This window comes from Podarcis pityusensis, assembly GCF_964106645.2.
Source record: "Podarcis pityusensis genome assembly, chromosome: 9".
NCBI classification, from domain to species: domain Eukaryota; kingdom Metazoa; phylum Chordata; class Lepidosauria; order Squamata; family Lacertidae; genus Podarcis; species Podarcis pityusensis.
The window spans coordinates 48,409,277-48,422,855 of NC_138034.1; the positions used below are offsets into that span (position 1 = coordinate 48,409,277).

The 13,579-nt window shown below is 41.1% G+C and overlaps 1 protein-coding gene across 2 annotated transcripts in view; it reads right to left on the bottom strand.

The window, feature by feature from the left end:
* The window catches only part of AFG2A (AFG2 AAA ATPase homolog A), a 165,476-nt gene that overhangs the window by 151,074 nt on the left and 823 nt on the right, over positions 1–13,579 (bottom strand). Inside the window, exons 2-9 of one of the 2 annotated variants that reach the window (XM_081021930.1) lie at positions 12,468–12,589; positions 10,812–10,969; positions 9,995–10,053; positions 8,448–9,083; positions 6,212–6,341; positions 5,852–5,908; positions 3,777–3,900; positions 3,133–3,388 (exon numbers count right to left, since the gene is read on the bottom strand). In XM_081021930.1, coding sequence (XP_080878056.1) covers positions 3,133–3,388; positions 3,777–3,900; positions 5,852–5,908; positions 6,212–6,341; positions 8,448–9,083; positions 9,995–10,053; positions 10,812–10,969; positions 12,468–12,589 — 1,542 coding nt within the window. Of the gene's footprint in view, positions 1–3,132; positions 3,389–3,776; positions 3,901–5,851; positions 5,909–6,211; positions 6,342–8,447; positions 9,084–9,994; positions 10,054–10,811; positions 10,970–12,467; positions 12,593–13,579 lie in introns of both variants that reach the window. The other variant, XM_081021929.1, reaches the window with a different exon arrangement.

Consider the following 13,579-nt stretch of genomic DNA (forward strand, 5'->3'; position numbering starts at 1 on the left):
TTGTTGTTGTTGTTAAGGTAACATATATTGTTTAGCAGCAGAAAGCACAACTTTCACTTCTGGCGGTTCCCTCATTGCGAGAAGTGAGGTTACAGGGAACCAGACAGAGGGCCTTCTCGGTAGTGGCGCCCACCCTGTGGAACACCCTCCCTTCAGATGTGAAGGAAATAAGCAGCTATCCTATCTTTAAAAGACATCTGAAGGCAGCCCTGTTCAGGGAAGTTTTTAATATTTAACGCTGTATTGTTTTTAACACTTGATTGGGAGCCGCCCAGAGTTGCTGGGGAAACTCAGCCAGATGGGCGGGGTATAAATAATAAATTATTATTATTATTATTATTATTATTATTATTATTATTATCCCACTGCCACTTGATTTTGTCCAGCTCTCAAGCCCAAACTGATTTTTGAACTCTGGGGAGGTTAAAGGACAGTTCAGCAGTTCTGTAGGGGGAACAAACATCCACAAATGTGCACACATGGAACATGTGGAGACATGGACTAGCATACAAAGGGAAGTCCCAGAGAGGGCAGTCAACGGGAAAAACCAACCCAAACTTTGCGGATGTACCACAGAACAAAAACAATTCTCAGCATGTCAATGTGATGGAGCATCTTCCATACCCAGCTGCAACCTCAGTGTTTAAATCATGCGCAATTCCTTTCAGTATTTGAGTCTGTAACTTTTTAAGAAGTCTGCACAGTGTAGCCAACAATATCTTTTAAGATAAGCGCTAGCATTTTTCAAGCCAGGATTCCCATTCACTGTAAACAAGATGACCCTTCTCAGTTCCTGAAAAATAAATTTACATTCATAATCAATCCTGCCTGAAACTTACAGGCAGCCTTAGAAGGATAAATTTATAAGGAATTGCTATATTTGGAAGCCTATGTTGCTAGGCGCTTTATAACATTCAACACTGTTTATTCCACTTACATCCTCATTGCCCAGCTAACATGCCATTTGTTATGCTGTTTTTGAAATACAGCGGAGGTCTCCCTTTGCAGCATTATAAACATTTAGAGAAATAAAACTTTCATCAGCTTCTACCAGAATGGCCAGTGGTCAGGGATGAAGGGAGCTGTAGCCCAAGAACATCTAGAGGGCACCGTGTTGGGTACCGCTTCCTAAGAAGAGCAGAGACGTATTACCACATAGTGGTAGCAATTGTTTAGACAGTAGAAATCAGAGCATTCTGAAAATATTCCAACCCAGTAACTTTTCAGAACAAGTCAAAACAGGAAACAGTGGAAAGCTAGGAAACAATTAATTCCAAGAATATTTTCCCACAATGCATAGTACTGTAAGTTAATACTGTCTCCCCCCCCCATTAAAAAGTGTTATGGAATACACATCATTTAAAAAGAAGAAGAAGACCCAAGCTTAAGAAAGGAAGCAGCATTCTTTTTAGGTAAGGGTATCATCTCAATCTTTTGGAATACTTGCCTTTCAACAAAAGATTGTACTCAAGGCATTCAGAGCTCAAAGAAATGCTTTGGAGAAGACAATACTCTATTTATGGTGAGACATGCATCCCGTAAAGAACCCAGAAAATTGAGTTTCCCAGAGGGCAATGGCATAAGGTAGAAGAGGTAGAGGAAAGTGAAATGTCTTCTTTGACAGTATGTTTTCTTGCAATGCACAAGTTATCATTCAGTAAAAGATTTTATTTGGGTATGGTTTACTGTATTCTTGCCTTTTACAGGAATTCAAGAAAAAAAAAATCCGTATGAAATCAGAAAAAATGCAATTAAGTGAAAGTGAGCTATTCCTGTCCCGAAAGGCCAAGTAAGGGAGCATCAACAAAAATTATACCTGGATACAAAACCACTGCAGTGGTATATATAACAGCTCTTAACAGTCTTATGGATACAAATGGTGAGAAGCATTTTGTATAGAGGGAAGCTCATTTTATTTAAAGGAAAAATATGTTGGTTTGTTTTTAAACATTATAGTGAGATATATCATCGCCTAGTTATACAGACAATGATGCTTTGCTCCATAAATTATATTTTATAAAGCAAATCTGGACAAATCTATCCAATGACTAAAATGGTTTTTGAAGGAAGAACACCTTCTTGAAGAAAACATTCTACAACAAGCTCTACTGAGAAATTTTACCATCTGTATTTTTTTTAAAAATGGCAGGAGACTTCGTATTTTATAACAGAATACACTAATAGACTAAGTTTACAAAACAGTGAAGCAAGCTATACATACAATTATTTCAGGTTCTTTATTGTTTTAGACTCTTAAATCTAAATATTCTGTTAATAGAGTTGTAAGCAATTTATTTCAGCTAGTGGATGTGTTTAGATTGGTTGAAACCATTATTCCACCACTAGATGTCACCCCAGTATAACAATTGATGAAGAAAGCTCACAACAGAAGGGCTCACTTTTTAATACCAAAGCTTTGCAAATATGCCACTGAAATTATTGAAGTTATTGCCATTTGTAATAAAATACTGTTCACTTTACACAAAATAAGCAGTGGAATCTTATGCACATTCAATCTGAAGTCAGTTCCACTGAGCTCAATGCAACTTACTCCTAATTTTCTAATTCAGTTATCTATAAGCTTACATACTCTTCAAATCAGCATAGTACTGTATTGTCCAAAATAAATATACCCACACCTATTTTTTTATTTGTACCACAGTCTGCTTAATTAGAGGGTTTACCACTAGCAGTCTGTTGGACGCAAAACACCATATTCAGAAAAGTCACGTGAATTAAATGTCCCCTAAACAGAATTCAAATGTTAAAAAGGTTGTCAATTGTTGTTTTTTGATAGATGATCTGCTGTTTAAACAATCAGTTAAATTTAAATACATTTGCATGTCACAAAAACCAGACAACAAATGTCTTTTTGGCAATATTAAGGACGTATGAGCAAACGCACAACTGAACCAAGTTTACATTCCTTAAAAGGAAAAGTCCTATTTAATGTATTGTATTATTTCTCACTGACTATTACAGTACAGTAAACACAATCAAAATGGCCTCAACAAACGGAATAATGAACAACCGTTCCTTCTTTTCAGCCTTGCTTATTAAAATTTGTCTTCACAGACAAGAACTACACACTCATTCAGCTAATTATTTGATACAAAAGTGTTTATAGCTCACCTGCTTCTTTGCACACCGCAGCTAGGTCTGCTCCTACATATCCATGGGTGCTGTCAGCCAACTGAACCAGCTCTGTTGCCGTCAGTGAATGAGGAACCTTGCTCAGAAGCTTCTTGAAAATGTCCAGTCGGTCCTGAGCGTTGGGAACCCCAATTTCTATCTCCTTATCAAAGCGGCCAGGTCTGCGCAGGGCTGAATCCAGAGCATGGGGGCGATTAGTGGCCCCAAGTACTAAGAGTTGCCCTTCATTGCCTTCCTGAATGACCAACACAAAACAGGTTCACTAATTCAGGAACAATGCAGTATAATCAAAAGCACTGTGCTTTGGGATTGGAGATTGAGGTTTATATCTCCACTCAGCCATGAGACTTAGCTTTCAAGCTAAGGCTAAAATTCTATGCATGCTATCCTGAAACTATGCAGTGCTTTTCATACTATTTGCAGAATAGCATTACCTTATAAGAATTACAGATGAGGACACATAAGATTTATTAGCCCAATCCTAGTGAAAAGAGGCCTTATTTTTGTAATATGTAAATTTACCAACTCATCGCCAGAGAATTCCACAGGAAGGTAAGTTGTATGAACACAACCACTTTTTCATGCCCACCCCAGAGCCAGTTTACTTACAGTAGTTTACTTACTGATCCAATGCCATCCATCAGTGTCAATAAGGAGGCTACAATTCTTTTCTCAACTTCATTCTGTGCCCCTTCTCTCTTTGGGCAGAGTGCATCGATTTCATCAATAAATATAATGGATGGGCAGCTGAAAAGGAAATAATGGAAAGCAACACGTCTCTTGAAACAGGCACATTAGGAAGACACAGCCAGATAGATCGCATCAACTCACTCCCTTTAAAGCACTGAAATGGTTACTGAAATTCTGCATTGGCTAGTTAGAACACCAAACCATGGCACACCTCTAGCCATATGAAATGTTTCGTAACATTTCATAACCCCCCACAAACGGGGCAAAGAACTGAAGCGAAGTTTATCTCATGGCACAGCCCAAAATATCCTGAAGTATAAAGGGAAAACATGTACTGTATACAGTTTCCTCCAAAAGGTGGCTTCACCCAAAAGAATTATGGGAACCACAGTTCATTTTTAGTCCTAAGTGTTGTTAGGATAACCCCAATTTGCTTCCCAGAGCCACAACTGACAGAGTGATTTAACCATCAGTCCCTCTTCCCAGGGAATTCTGAGAATAGTAGCTCTTTGAGGAGAGCTCTCGGCACTCTTAACTACCAACTCTCAGCTCCCACCTCCAAACAATCCAAGCTAAAATGCAACAGGTAAATAATTTGAGACAAGATTAGTCAAATGTCAAAGGCTCAGACTTTTCTTATGACCTAATGATAAGACCTAATAATCAAAATACAGGGCAGAAATCTTACCTGATAATAGGCCAGAATTCTAGCAGAGAGTCAAACCACACATGGGACAAAACGATTTGAAGCAAAAGAACTAACAGCTAATAGAATTTAATTTAATTTAATTTATTAATATAAAGTATTTTTTATTTTTGATTAAGCAGTCTATATTTTTGATTAAGCAGTCTATATTTTTTTCCAAACTAATAAATGCTTGTAAAATGCCAAGTTTTATTTATCAGCATATGTGTAATAAAAACAAGCCAATAAGTTCCAAATGAATTGGATGAAAAGTCTTTTGTTCAGCTTTGAAATTCTTAGCCTTTTTATCAGAAGGATCTATCAACAACTATTAGTCATGATGGCTGTACAGATACAGTATACCTCTAAATTCCATTTTTATAGTACATTTGAGTGATCAAAGCACTTCACGTATTCTTATAACAGCCCTGGAAGGTGAGTATTATCATCCTTAGACTGCAGGTGGTAGGACTGAAGCCAAGAAAGAGTGGCTTGACTAAAGCTACCAATTAAGTTCCTAGCAAAATTCAAATGGGTGACTTCTTGGACTGCAGCTCAGTCTCCTAGCCACTATGGTATACCAACTCTCATAACCCACAATATTAAACACAGTTATGCAGATACAATGCCCATTTTTTTCCATGGGATGACTTCCAAGTAGACACGTACAGGATCGTTGTGTAAACTTCATAAATAGAGATACCTGCAAATTCAATTCTGGTCTAAAAATAGTCTGAGGCGTAGCTTAACACCTGAACAAAGAGGCTCCCGGTATTTATTTATTTTTAAATCATTTTTATTGAGTTTCCAATAAAAACAGCGGCTTCAGGTATTTTTAACTCATCTAGTACACAGTCTTATGCAACAATAGTGGGGAATGTGAGGCCCAGGGTGTGTGGCAAATATGGCCCTCTGCGACTCTCTATCTGGCCCCTGGGATATGGTCCTTCTTCTGGCTACACTTCCTCTCCTCTCTCCTTAGGCCATGCCCCTAATCAGCCTGACTTTGAACCCTCCCTGAGTGTTTCTGCCTGGCTGGAATGTGTTCTTGATCTCTGATAATGCCTCTTCGTTGCCTAGGGAGTGGGGTGTGTGAGTGTGTGTAGAAATTCGCCTAGCACACAAAGGTAACATTCACATGTTTTGTTCTGCTTTCACCTCTGGCCCTGGTCACTAGACAAAATTTCACAAGCCTCTAAGAATTCACAGGCTATAACAGAGACTCTAGGGCTCAAACCAGGAATCTCATGTCCTGGGCTTGGAAGCTAACAAACTGAACCATTTAGAATAAAAAAAAAAATCCCCAAAAGAGCACAAGCATACCGTGAGGAGGCTTCGGCAAATATCTGTCGCAACTTGGCTTCACTTTCACCGTAAAACCTGCAACAGAATCAAAAACCATTTAGCAGCTTATTTTGGTCTGTTTACAAAAACTTGGGCATTTTATTCACGCAGTTCTCCCCATGGGCACATATACTTAAACGCTGTATAAACGGTTCCATATAAACAGATCATCAATCATTCCTTCACTTCTCTTGACGGATGTAGAAGTGACCTATTTTCCAAAAAAATACTGCCACTCTTAAGTGGGTCTTTGTTTCGTTTTAAGCAGGTACAAAACAGCAACTGTAGCTGGAGGGCAGGAAAAAGCAAAGCAAGGATAAATGAATTAGGAAGACTTACTTGCTTATTATTTCTGGGCCGTTAATGGTGGAGACGTGAGCCCCAACCTCATTTGCAATTGCTCTGGCTATCAGGGTTTTCCCTGTTCCTGGAGGACCATAGAGAAGTACCCCTCGTGGAGGGGGGATTCCTTTAACGAGTCAGATAGAAGAGGAAGAGATCACATTTCATGGACTGGCAGAGATTTTAAAATTAATAATGATAATGATGCAACTACTCCTGTAGTGACACACACAAATGATTCTGAAAAATACCATTAACTGTATATGAAGAAACTAGCATCTTGCAACTTTTGCAATGAGATCTCCCACACCTGCAGTATTTCCAACTACCATATTTTTCACTCTATAGGACGCACCCGACCATAGGACGCACCTTGTTTTAGAGGGGGAGAACAAGAAAAAAAAAATCTCCCCCTCTCTGCTCAGCGCCCCTTCAGCGAAGCGGCAGGAGAAACAGAGCCCCTTCTACTTCTCCTCCCGCTTCACTGAAGGGGCGCTGCGCAGCTCTCCCTCTCTGCTGAAGCCGGGAGAGTCTTGCTCTCCCAGCTTCAGCAAAAGGAACCCAAAGCCTTCGGAGCTCAGCAGGAACTCACGCTGCGCTCCAAAGGCTTCAGACACCTATCCCTGAAGCCTGGAGAGCGAGAGGGGTGGGTGCACAACGACCCCTCTCGCTTTCCAGGCTTCGGCGAAAGCAACGCGTAGCCTCCGGAGTGCGGAGGGAGCGCTCCCTCTGCGCTTTGGAGGCTTTGTGTTGCTATCGCTGAAGCCAAGGAGCCTGCATTCGCTCCATAGGACGCACACACATTTCCCCTTAATTTTTGGAGGGGGAAAAGTGCTCCTATAGAGCGAAAAATAGGGTACATATCTCAACTGCACATTTCTATGAACAATTTTAAACAACAGCTGTACATTTGTGCCTTTTGAAAATTATGTCATTAAAAAGCAGGTCTGCCTCAACTTTTAAAAACCCTTTAAAGATATCAAATCTGCTATCTCACTCTTTCTGGTACAGTGGACCCTGTAGTTACGTACCGCTCTGGATACATAATTTTTGGGTTACGAACACAGCAGACCTGAAAGTGTATGCTTCTGGGTTTCGCCATGCGCACATGCACAGAAGCACTCAACTGCACCGTGTGCATGCGCAGGAGCGGTGCCTCTGCCTACAGACTTTTCGGGTTGCAAACGGACGCCCGGAATGAATTTAATTTGTATCCGGAGGGTCCACTGTATTGGCAACACAGTACTTCTAAAAGCAAGGTTAGAGTGCTAGGGCTGCGTTCAAAAAGACAGTTCTTAGAATCATAGAATTTGTAGAGTTGGAAGGGACCCTGAGGGTCATCTAGTCCAACCCCCTGCAAGGCAGGAATATTTTGCCCAATGTGGGGCTTGAACCCATAACCCTAAGATTAAGAGTCTCCTGCTCTACCAAGTGAGCTATCCCAGCTGCTAGGGAGTAAGTGCTATGGCACACAGTGAGACTTAAACAGGAATAAAATTGCTACAGCACAGCTACAATCCTATGCACACTTACTTGACAAGTGATACCTGTTGAACTCAATAAGACAGGCTTCCAAGAGAACAGGCACATAGGATTGCATTGCAAATGTTCTGAAGCCTTACAAGCTTCCAACAGAATCCAGCCAAAGTTCATACTGGAGTCCCATGGGTTTTCAACGGGCCAGGCACATATTTAATTCCTCTACTGATACTGACAGTGCGGTCCTAACTCTGCCTACTCAGAAGTAAGTTTTATTTACTTCCAGTGCTGGGCACAACTGTAGTACTTACAGCCTTCATATCAATGTTAGCTTACAATGCTGTACAATACAGATTTGTTTTTTAAGTTACTAAGTATAGTTTAAAGATAGTGCTAATTACTGAAGCCCACTGAAACACAATAAAAACGTAATAGAAAATGAACTGCAATCCTGATTTTACAAAATAATAAAGATGCTAAAACACATTAATTATTACAACAAAATGCATTGCCATCCACACCCACACACCACATTCTTAAGCCAGAGAACAAACACTCTGCAAAACCCTGAACAGATTATTCCATTACCTTACGTGCCTGAAAAGGTATAACAGAACAGCGAGTAAAATCAGTTATAGGCAGCAGCAAAAGATCTATCATCAGAGCAGAAAGAATGCTGCTCTTCGCAGGGGAAAGATATGCAAATATTTAATAGCAAGTTGTTAACAAGACATCTAATTCACATCTATCCTACCATAACTTCTAAACAGGCCAGGCTGCTTCAGGGGAAGTTCAATCATTTCTCTTATGGTTTTTAGCTGGTTATCGAGTCCACCTATAGAACTGTAAGTAACCTTCGGTTCCAGATTACATTCTTCTGTTTCTTTAGTTCGAGATTCAACGAAATTTATCCTAGTCCTTGAAGATATGAAGTAAAATGGCTCAGAGCTCAATGATGCTCTTGTCTGATTAGTCTGCAGTAACCCTTCCGCAGGAATGCAGGCCTCGCCACCTTTTAACTTGGTAGTTTCAGGTACAGGAGTGGAGGCTGCAACATGGTCACCAAATAACTGTGTTGAACCAGAAATCTCTTCCTCACACACCATGGTATCTATGGAGGCATTAACTGATAAACTGGGATCCACCTGCTTGCATGGAGTGCTGGTAGATGTTCCTTCTTGACTGTCTTCAATGAGCAGTTTGTCAAGTTGCACAGATAAGTCAAAATCACTGGTATCAAGTGACAATTTCTGTTCTAGCTTCGAAACGGGACTGTCCTCCATTTCCCGCAGAACCCCATCTGTTCCTTTCACCTTTGTAACTATCAGGTTGCAACATCGGCCATAGAAAGTGATTTGCAGGAGGTTTCCTGGTAAAACCACCTTTCCATCTATAAGAAACAAAACAGGAGATCTTAAAAGCAGTTCGTGTTTAAAAGCTACAGTGTAAATAAATGCTTCATTCCAGCTGTGCGACAGAAATTCAGGAGAGACTCCCGCTGGAGGAAAACATTATTTTCCCTAATTCCACCTTCCCACCAGCACTGCCTTCCACTCTGTTTTATAGAACAGAGTTTTCTCTGTTCCCAGCCTTCCAGAACAACTTTTCAGGTGCCACATGAGGAAATTGGTAAAAGCTGCCCCCCTGCACCGAGGTTGTATAGTGGACAGAGTTCCTCCCATAGGCAGTCTAGATCAAACACAGTGTCTTACCTTTGGTGCAATGTTTGTAATTTATTTCTGTATTTTTATATTAGTTTTGCCTTCTCACAGTATTATGCATGTGGCTATCCGATGGAATGGTGATAATGTTGTTTTTTAATTGTTTTTTATTCCCTGGCTATTTTTCTTATTCTCAATAAATAAAAGCTTTTTTTAAAAAAAATTGGGAAATGGAAAAATAAAGGAAGGTGGAGGAATATAAAAATAAAGGAATTTGAAATATAGGCAATGGTGTGGCTGAAGTGTGAAGTTTCAAATCCTCTGAATTCTCCCATTCTTTCTATTACCATTAAACCAGAGTCATGTATTGACTATTTGAAGACTCAATCCTTACCTACAGAACTTTTCACATGCTGGGTGACAATATGGGAGAAGAAAGGAAATGCAGTATTTTCTGTCAGTTTTTACAATTATAATAACAAAAGTAATAATTTATTATTTATACCCTGCCCATCTGGCTGAGTCTCCCCACACATTAGCACAGAATGTATTATTTAGCATTCCAAAGAAAAAGAAAGAAAGAAAGAAAAGTGATTAGAAGGGAATAATACACCAAGAACAAATAGATTAAAACCCATACCTAGATTTCTTAGGAGACTGGCAGTCAACTCGTCCACATTAAGGCAAGCATCTTCGCTCCTGGAAATGTGTGGGAAAATTACAACATGGCACTATATTACCCACATCAATAATAACTGATGAATAGAAAGTTATTGCTAAAGCAAGTGTAATTCAAGAACAACCACATGTAGCCTAGCATAAGAAACTAACAATACACTCATACGCATGTCTACTCAAAATAAAGTCTCACTGAGAGACTTTTTTCTGTTTCCGTTATATTAAAAAAAAAGTAGTTATATTTGAGCTCTCTTTTGAAGAACATGGGAAATGCTGGTTCCAAACATACAATATAGGATGGGTTCAGCTTCCTGCGTTCTGACTGTGTGATAGAATTTGGTGCTGTCAGAAATCCAGTACCACCATGAGAGAGATAAAAGGTTGCAGCGGTGACACCAAAATACTCATTCCAACTCCAGTAACTCCCTTGTGTCGCCCATTAACAAAGTCAGCTTGCGCCCTATGGGTGTCAGGTATATGAAATCAATATGGCCAACTCTACAAATCTACCTTCAGGAAATACCTCTTGGACCAGTTCACAACCCTACATTCAACCATAGTTTAAAACAGACAATGGGCTGGATCCAACTCACATGTCCCACTAGCAGACACTCATAAGAGGACTTCCACTAGTGCCATGGGGTTCCCCCACTCCTTCCCCCTGCATGCGCCCCCCAGGCGGCTCTCGAAAGCCAGAGAAACCATAGGGAGGGGTGCGGTGGGTATGTTCTGTCTTGGCCATTGGAAGACTGGAGAAAACGCATATATTTTCAACATACCTCAGCTTCAAATGTACGTCCTCTGCCTGCATAACAGCACCAGTCACAGGCTCAACGATGACTGCTTCGCCATGTCCCACTTTCAGATTTTTTTGTGTAATTCCACTTAAGCCAATTTTTCCACCAGGAAAGCCAGCAACAGGCCATGCAGTACAAACCTATCCAAAATATAACACACAGAACCAGCAATTAACAAATCTTAAATTGCTCCTCTCAAGCCTCAGGTTTTGGCGGGGGGCAGGGGGGGCAGTGAGCACAGGGGAGGGACGAACAGGGGCAAGGAACACAGCTCACAAAATGTACCAGGTTCAATCCCCAGTATCTCCAGATAGGACTGGGAATGTCCCATCTGAAACCCTGGAGAGCAGCTGCTAATCAAAGTAGACCATCCTTAGCTACATGGACCAGTGGTCTCACCTGTTAAAAGGCAACATGGGTAAAGACGAGAAGCATTTGGTATATATTCCAGGTCTCTCTCTCTCTCCGGTTACATTTGGGCTCTCCTGGACCAGAAGTTGCGAAGATGCAAAAAACAGCACCGCGCTGCTTCCTTTACTTCTGGGTAGGAGGTGCAAGGGTCATGTGATTCCATTCTGGATGCAATGGGAAATTGCAGTTCGCCAGAAAGGCCACAACACTTCCAAGAAATTGCTTCAGAGACTTGAGTTCCATCATCCTCTTCCCTTCCTTCTCCTCCCTGTACCATCACTTTCCATAAGCTCCAGGAAATCATAGTCCTGGAGATAACAGCATAGCCTTTATTGCCTCTGGTCCAGGAGAGGGCAAGATCTCTTGACAAATCTCTGATAATTTGCAATAGGCTCCTATTTGTTTAACAACAAACAGGCCACATAATGCCTGATCCATGTCAGTGAGAATTCGGTCGTTTAGTGTGGCAGTACCTCAACTTTGGAACTCCCTGCCCATTGAGATCAAGCAGGTGCCTTCAATTTACCCTTTTCAGTGCCTTCTGAAAACATTCTTCTTTAGACTAGCCTACCCAGAAAGTTGAGGTCATTTTAATCTGTTGTAGTATTTTAGCTTCTGTAGGTTTGAAAGTAGGGATGCAAACATTTTTATTTTATTGTATTGCCTTATCTTTTTGTAAACTGCTTTGAGACTGTTTGTTTTTAATAATCTAGCAATGTATAGATTATATGAATTAAATGAATTACAGCAGTGACTGGACTACTGTAATCTGCTCTTTGTGGGGTTTCCCTTGGAATTGTTCTGGAAGCTGCAGTGGTGCAGAATGCTGCAGCGAGGTTTGTTTGTTTAAATTTATACACTGATTGTAAACAACAACAACCCTCAAAGTGGTTTACAAAACTTAAAACAGTAAAATCAAGCTGACTTCGAAGCTCACTTAGCTCAGCCCATGGAAATTAAGTTCAACCACATCTGGAGGGCGAAAAGCTGCCCACACCTAGAGAACTTCATAAGTTCTGAGGGACTGATCACTTGCTTAAAAGCATCACACCCCAATAGCAGAAATTTCTTTCTCAACGTAAAGCTTTGAAATCAGCCAAGCCTTCTCCCAGGAAATCCCATGGAAGGGCTCAACGCATGTTTGAATTGCTTCCCACTGATTTAGCATAATCATTCTTCCACCATCACCACCACACCCCAACAATTCAACATGAAAAGAATCATCACCTCTTGTTTTCCATTTTTACTGGTGAGCAACACTGGTCGGCCTATGCATATATTTGCCAGTTTCATGTTGTTGAGGGCCAGCTGCACAAGAGATCTTCTGTAACTTTTGGGGACTTTGTCATCTGCTAAAATTAAAGAAGAAACAACGTGTGCTGTGATTTATCATTTGCTCAAGCAACGATTTCTAGCCATGTAAAATCTATCCCCGCCCCCCAAAGAAAAACATTACTATGAGTAACAGACTGTGTTGTCACAGAAATCACTGTGTCTAATTTTGTATCAAAAGTTGTTTACACTATCGGCCTTCACAATCACCCATAACAGAATATGAAAGTGCAAAAATGTTTATTTATCCAAAGAATCAATATCTAAAGCAAGCAACCAGAAAAACTCTAGGACAACATCCTAAATATTTCTGTGCTGGATACATGGTAAGATTTTGCTACAGATGCTTGTTTTAAATACCATATTTTTCGTCCCATAGGACGCACCTAATTTTTTTTTGGGGGGGGGGAAATAAAGGGGAATTTTTTTCCCTTTATTTCCCCCCCCAAACCAGGTCGGGGAACAGCGGGATGGCGGCGCTGCGCCTCCCTGCTGTCCCCCGAGCTTGTGGGGCTGGCCAATGTCTGCCCGGCGCGCGGGGCGCTCTGCTTCAGGGCATCCCGCGCGCCGGGTGGCAAGCTGCTATCCGCAGCCTAGGGAGCCCTGCGGGAACTCCCGTGGGCTCCCCAGGCTTGCTTATAGCTTCCTGAAGCCTGGAGAGCGAGAGGGGTCGGTGCGCACAGACCCCTTGCGTTCTCCAAGCTTCAGCGAAAGCCTGTATTCGCCCCATAGGACGCACACAGATTTCCCATTCATTTTTTGAGGGGGAAAAGTGTGTCCTATAGGGCGAAAAATACAGTAGACCTTGGCTGTGTTTGTATGACCACATGCAGTATAGCCTTGAGATTCTTAGAGGAAAGGAAATCAATCTGGGAAAATAAATAAGCAACCTGCCTCTCCCTCACTTGTCTCCTCTGAACCACTTTACAGAATTGAGACTTTACAGGTCATAACGAGTAGGAATGTGGATTTTTCCATGCACACACATCTGACACACACCAAAGGGG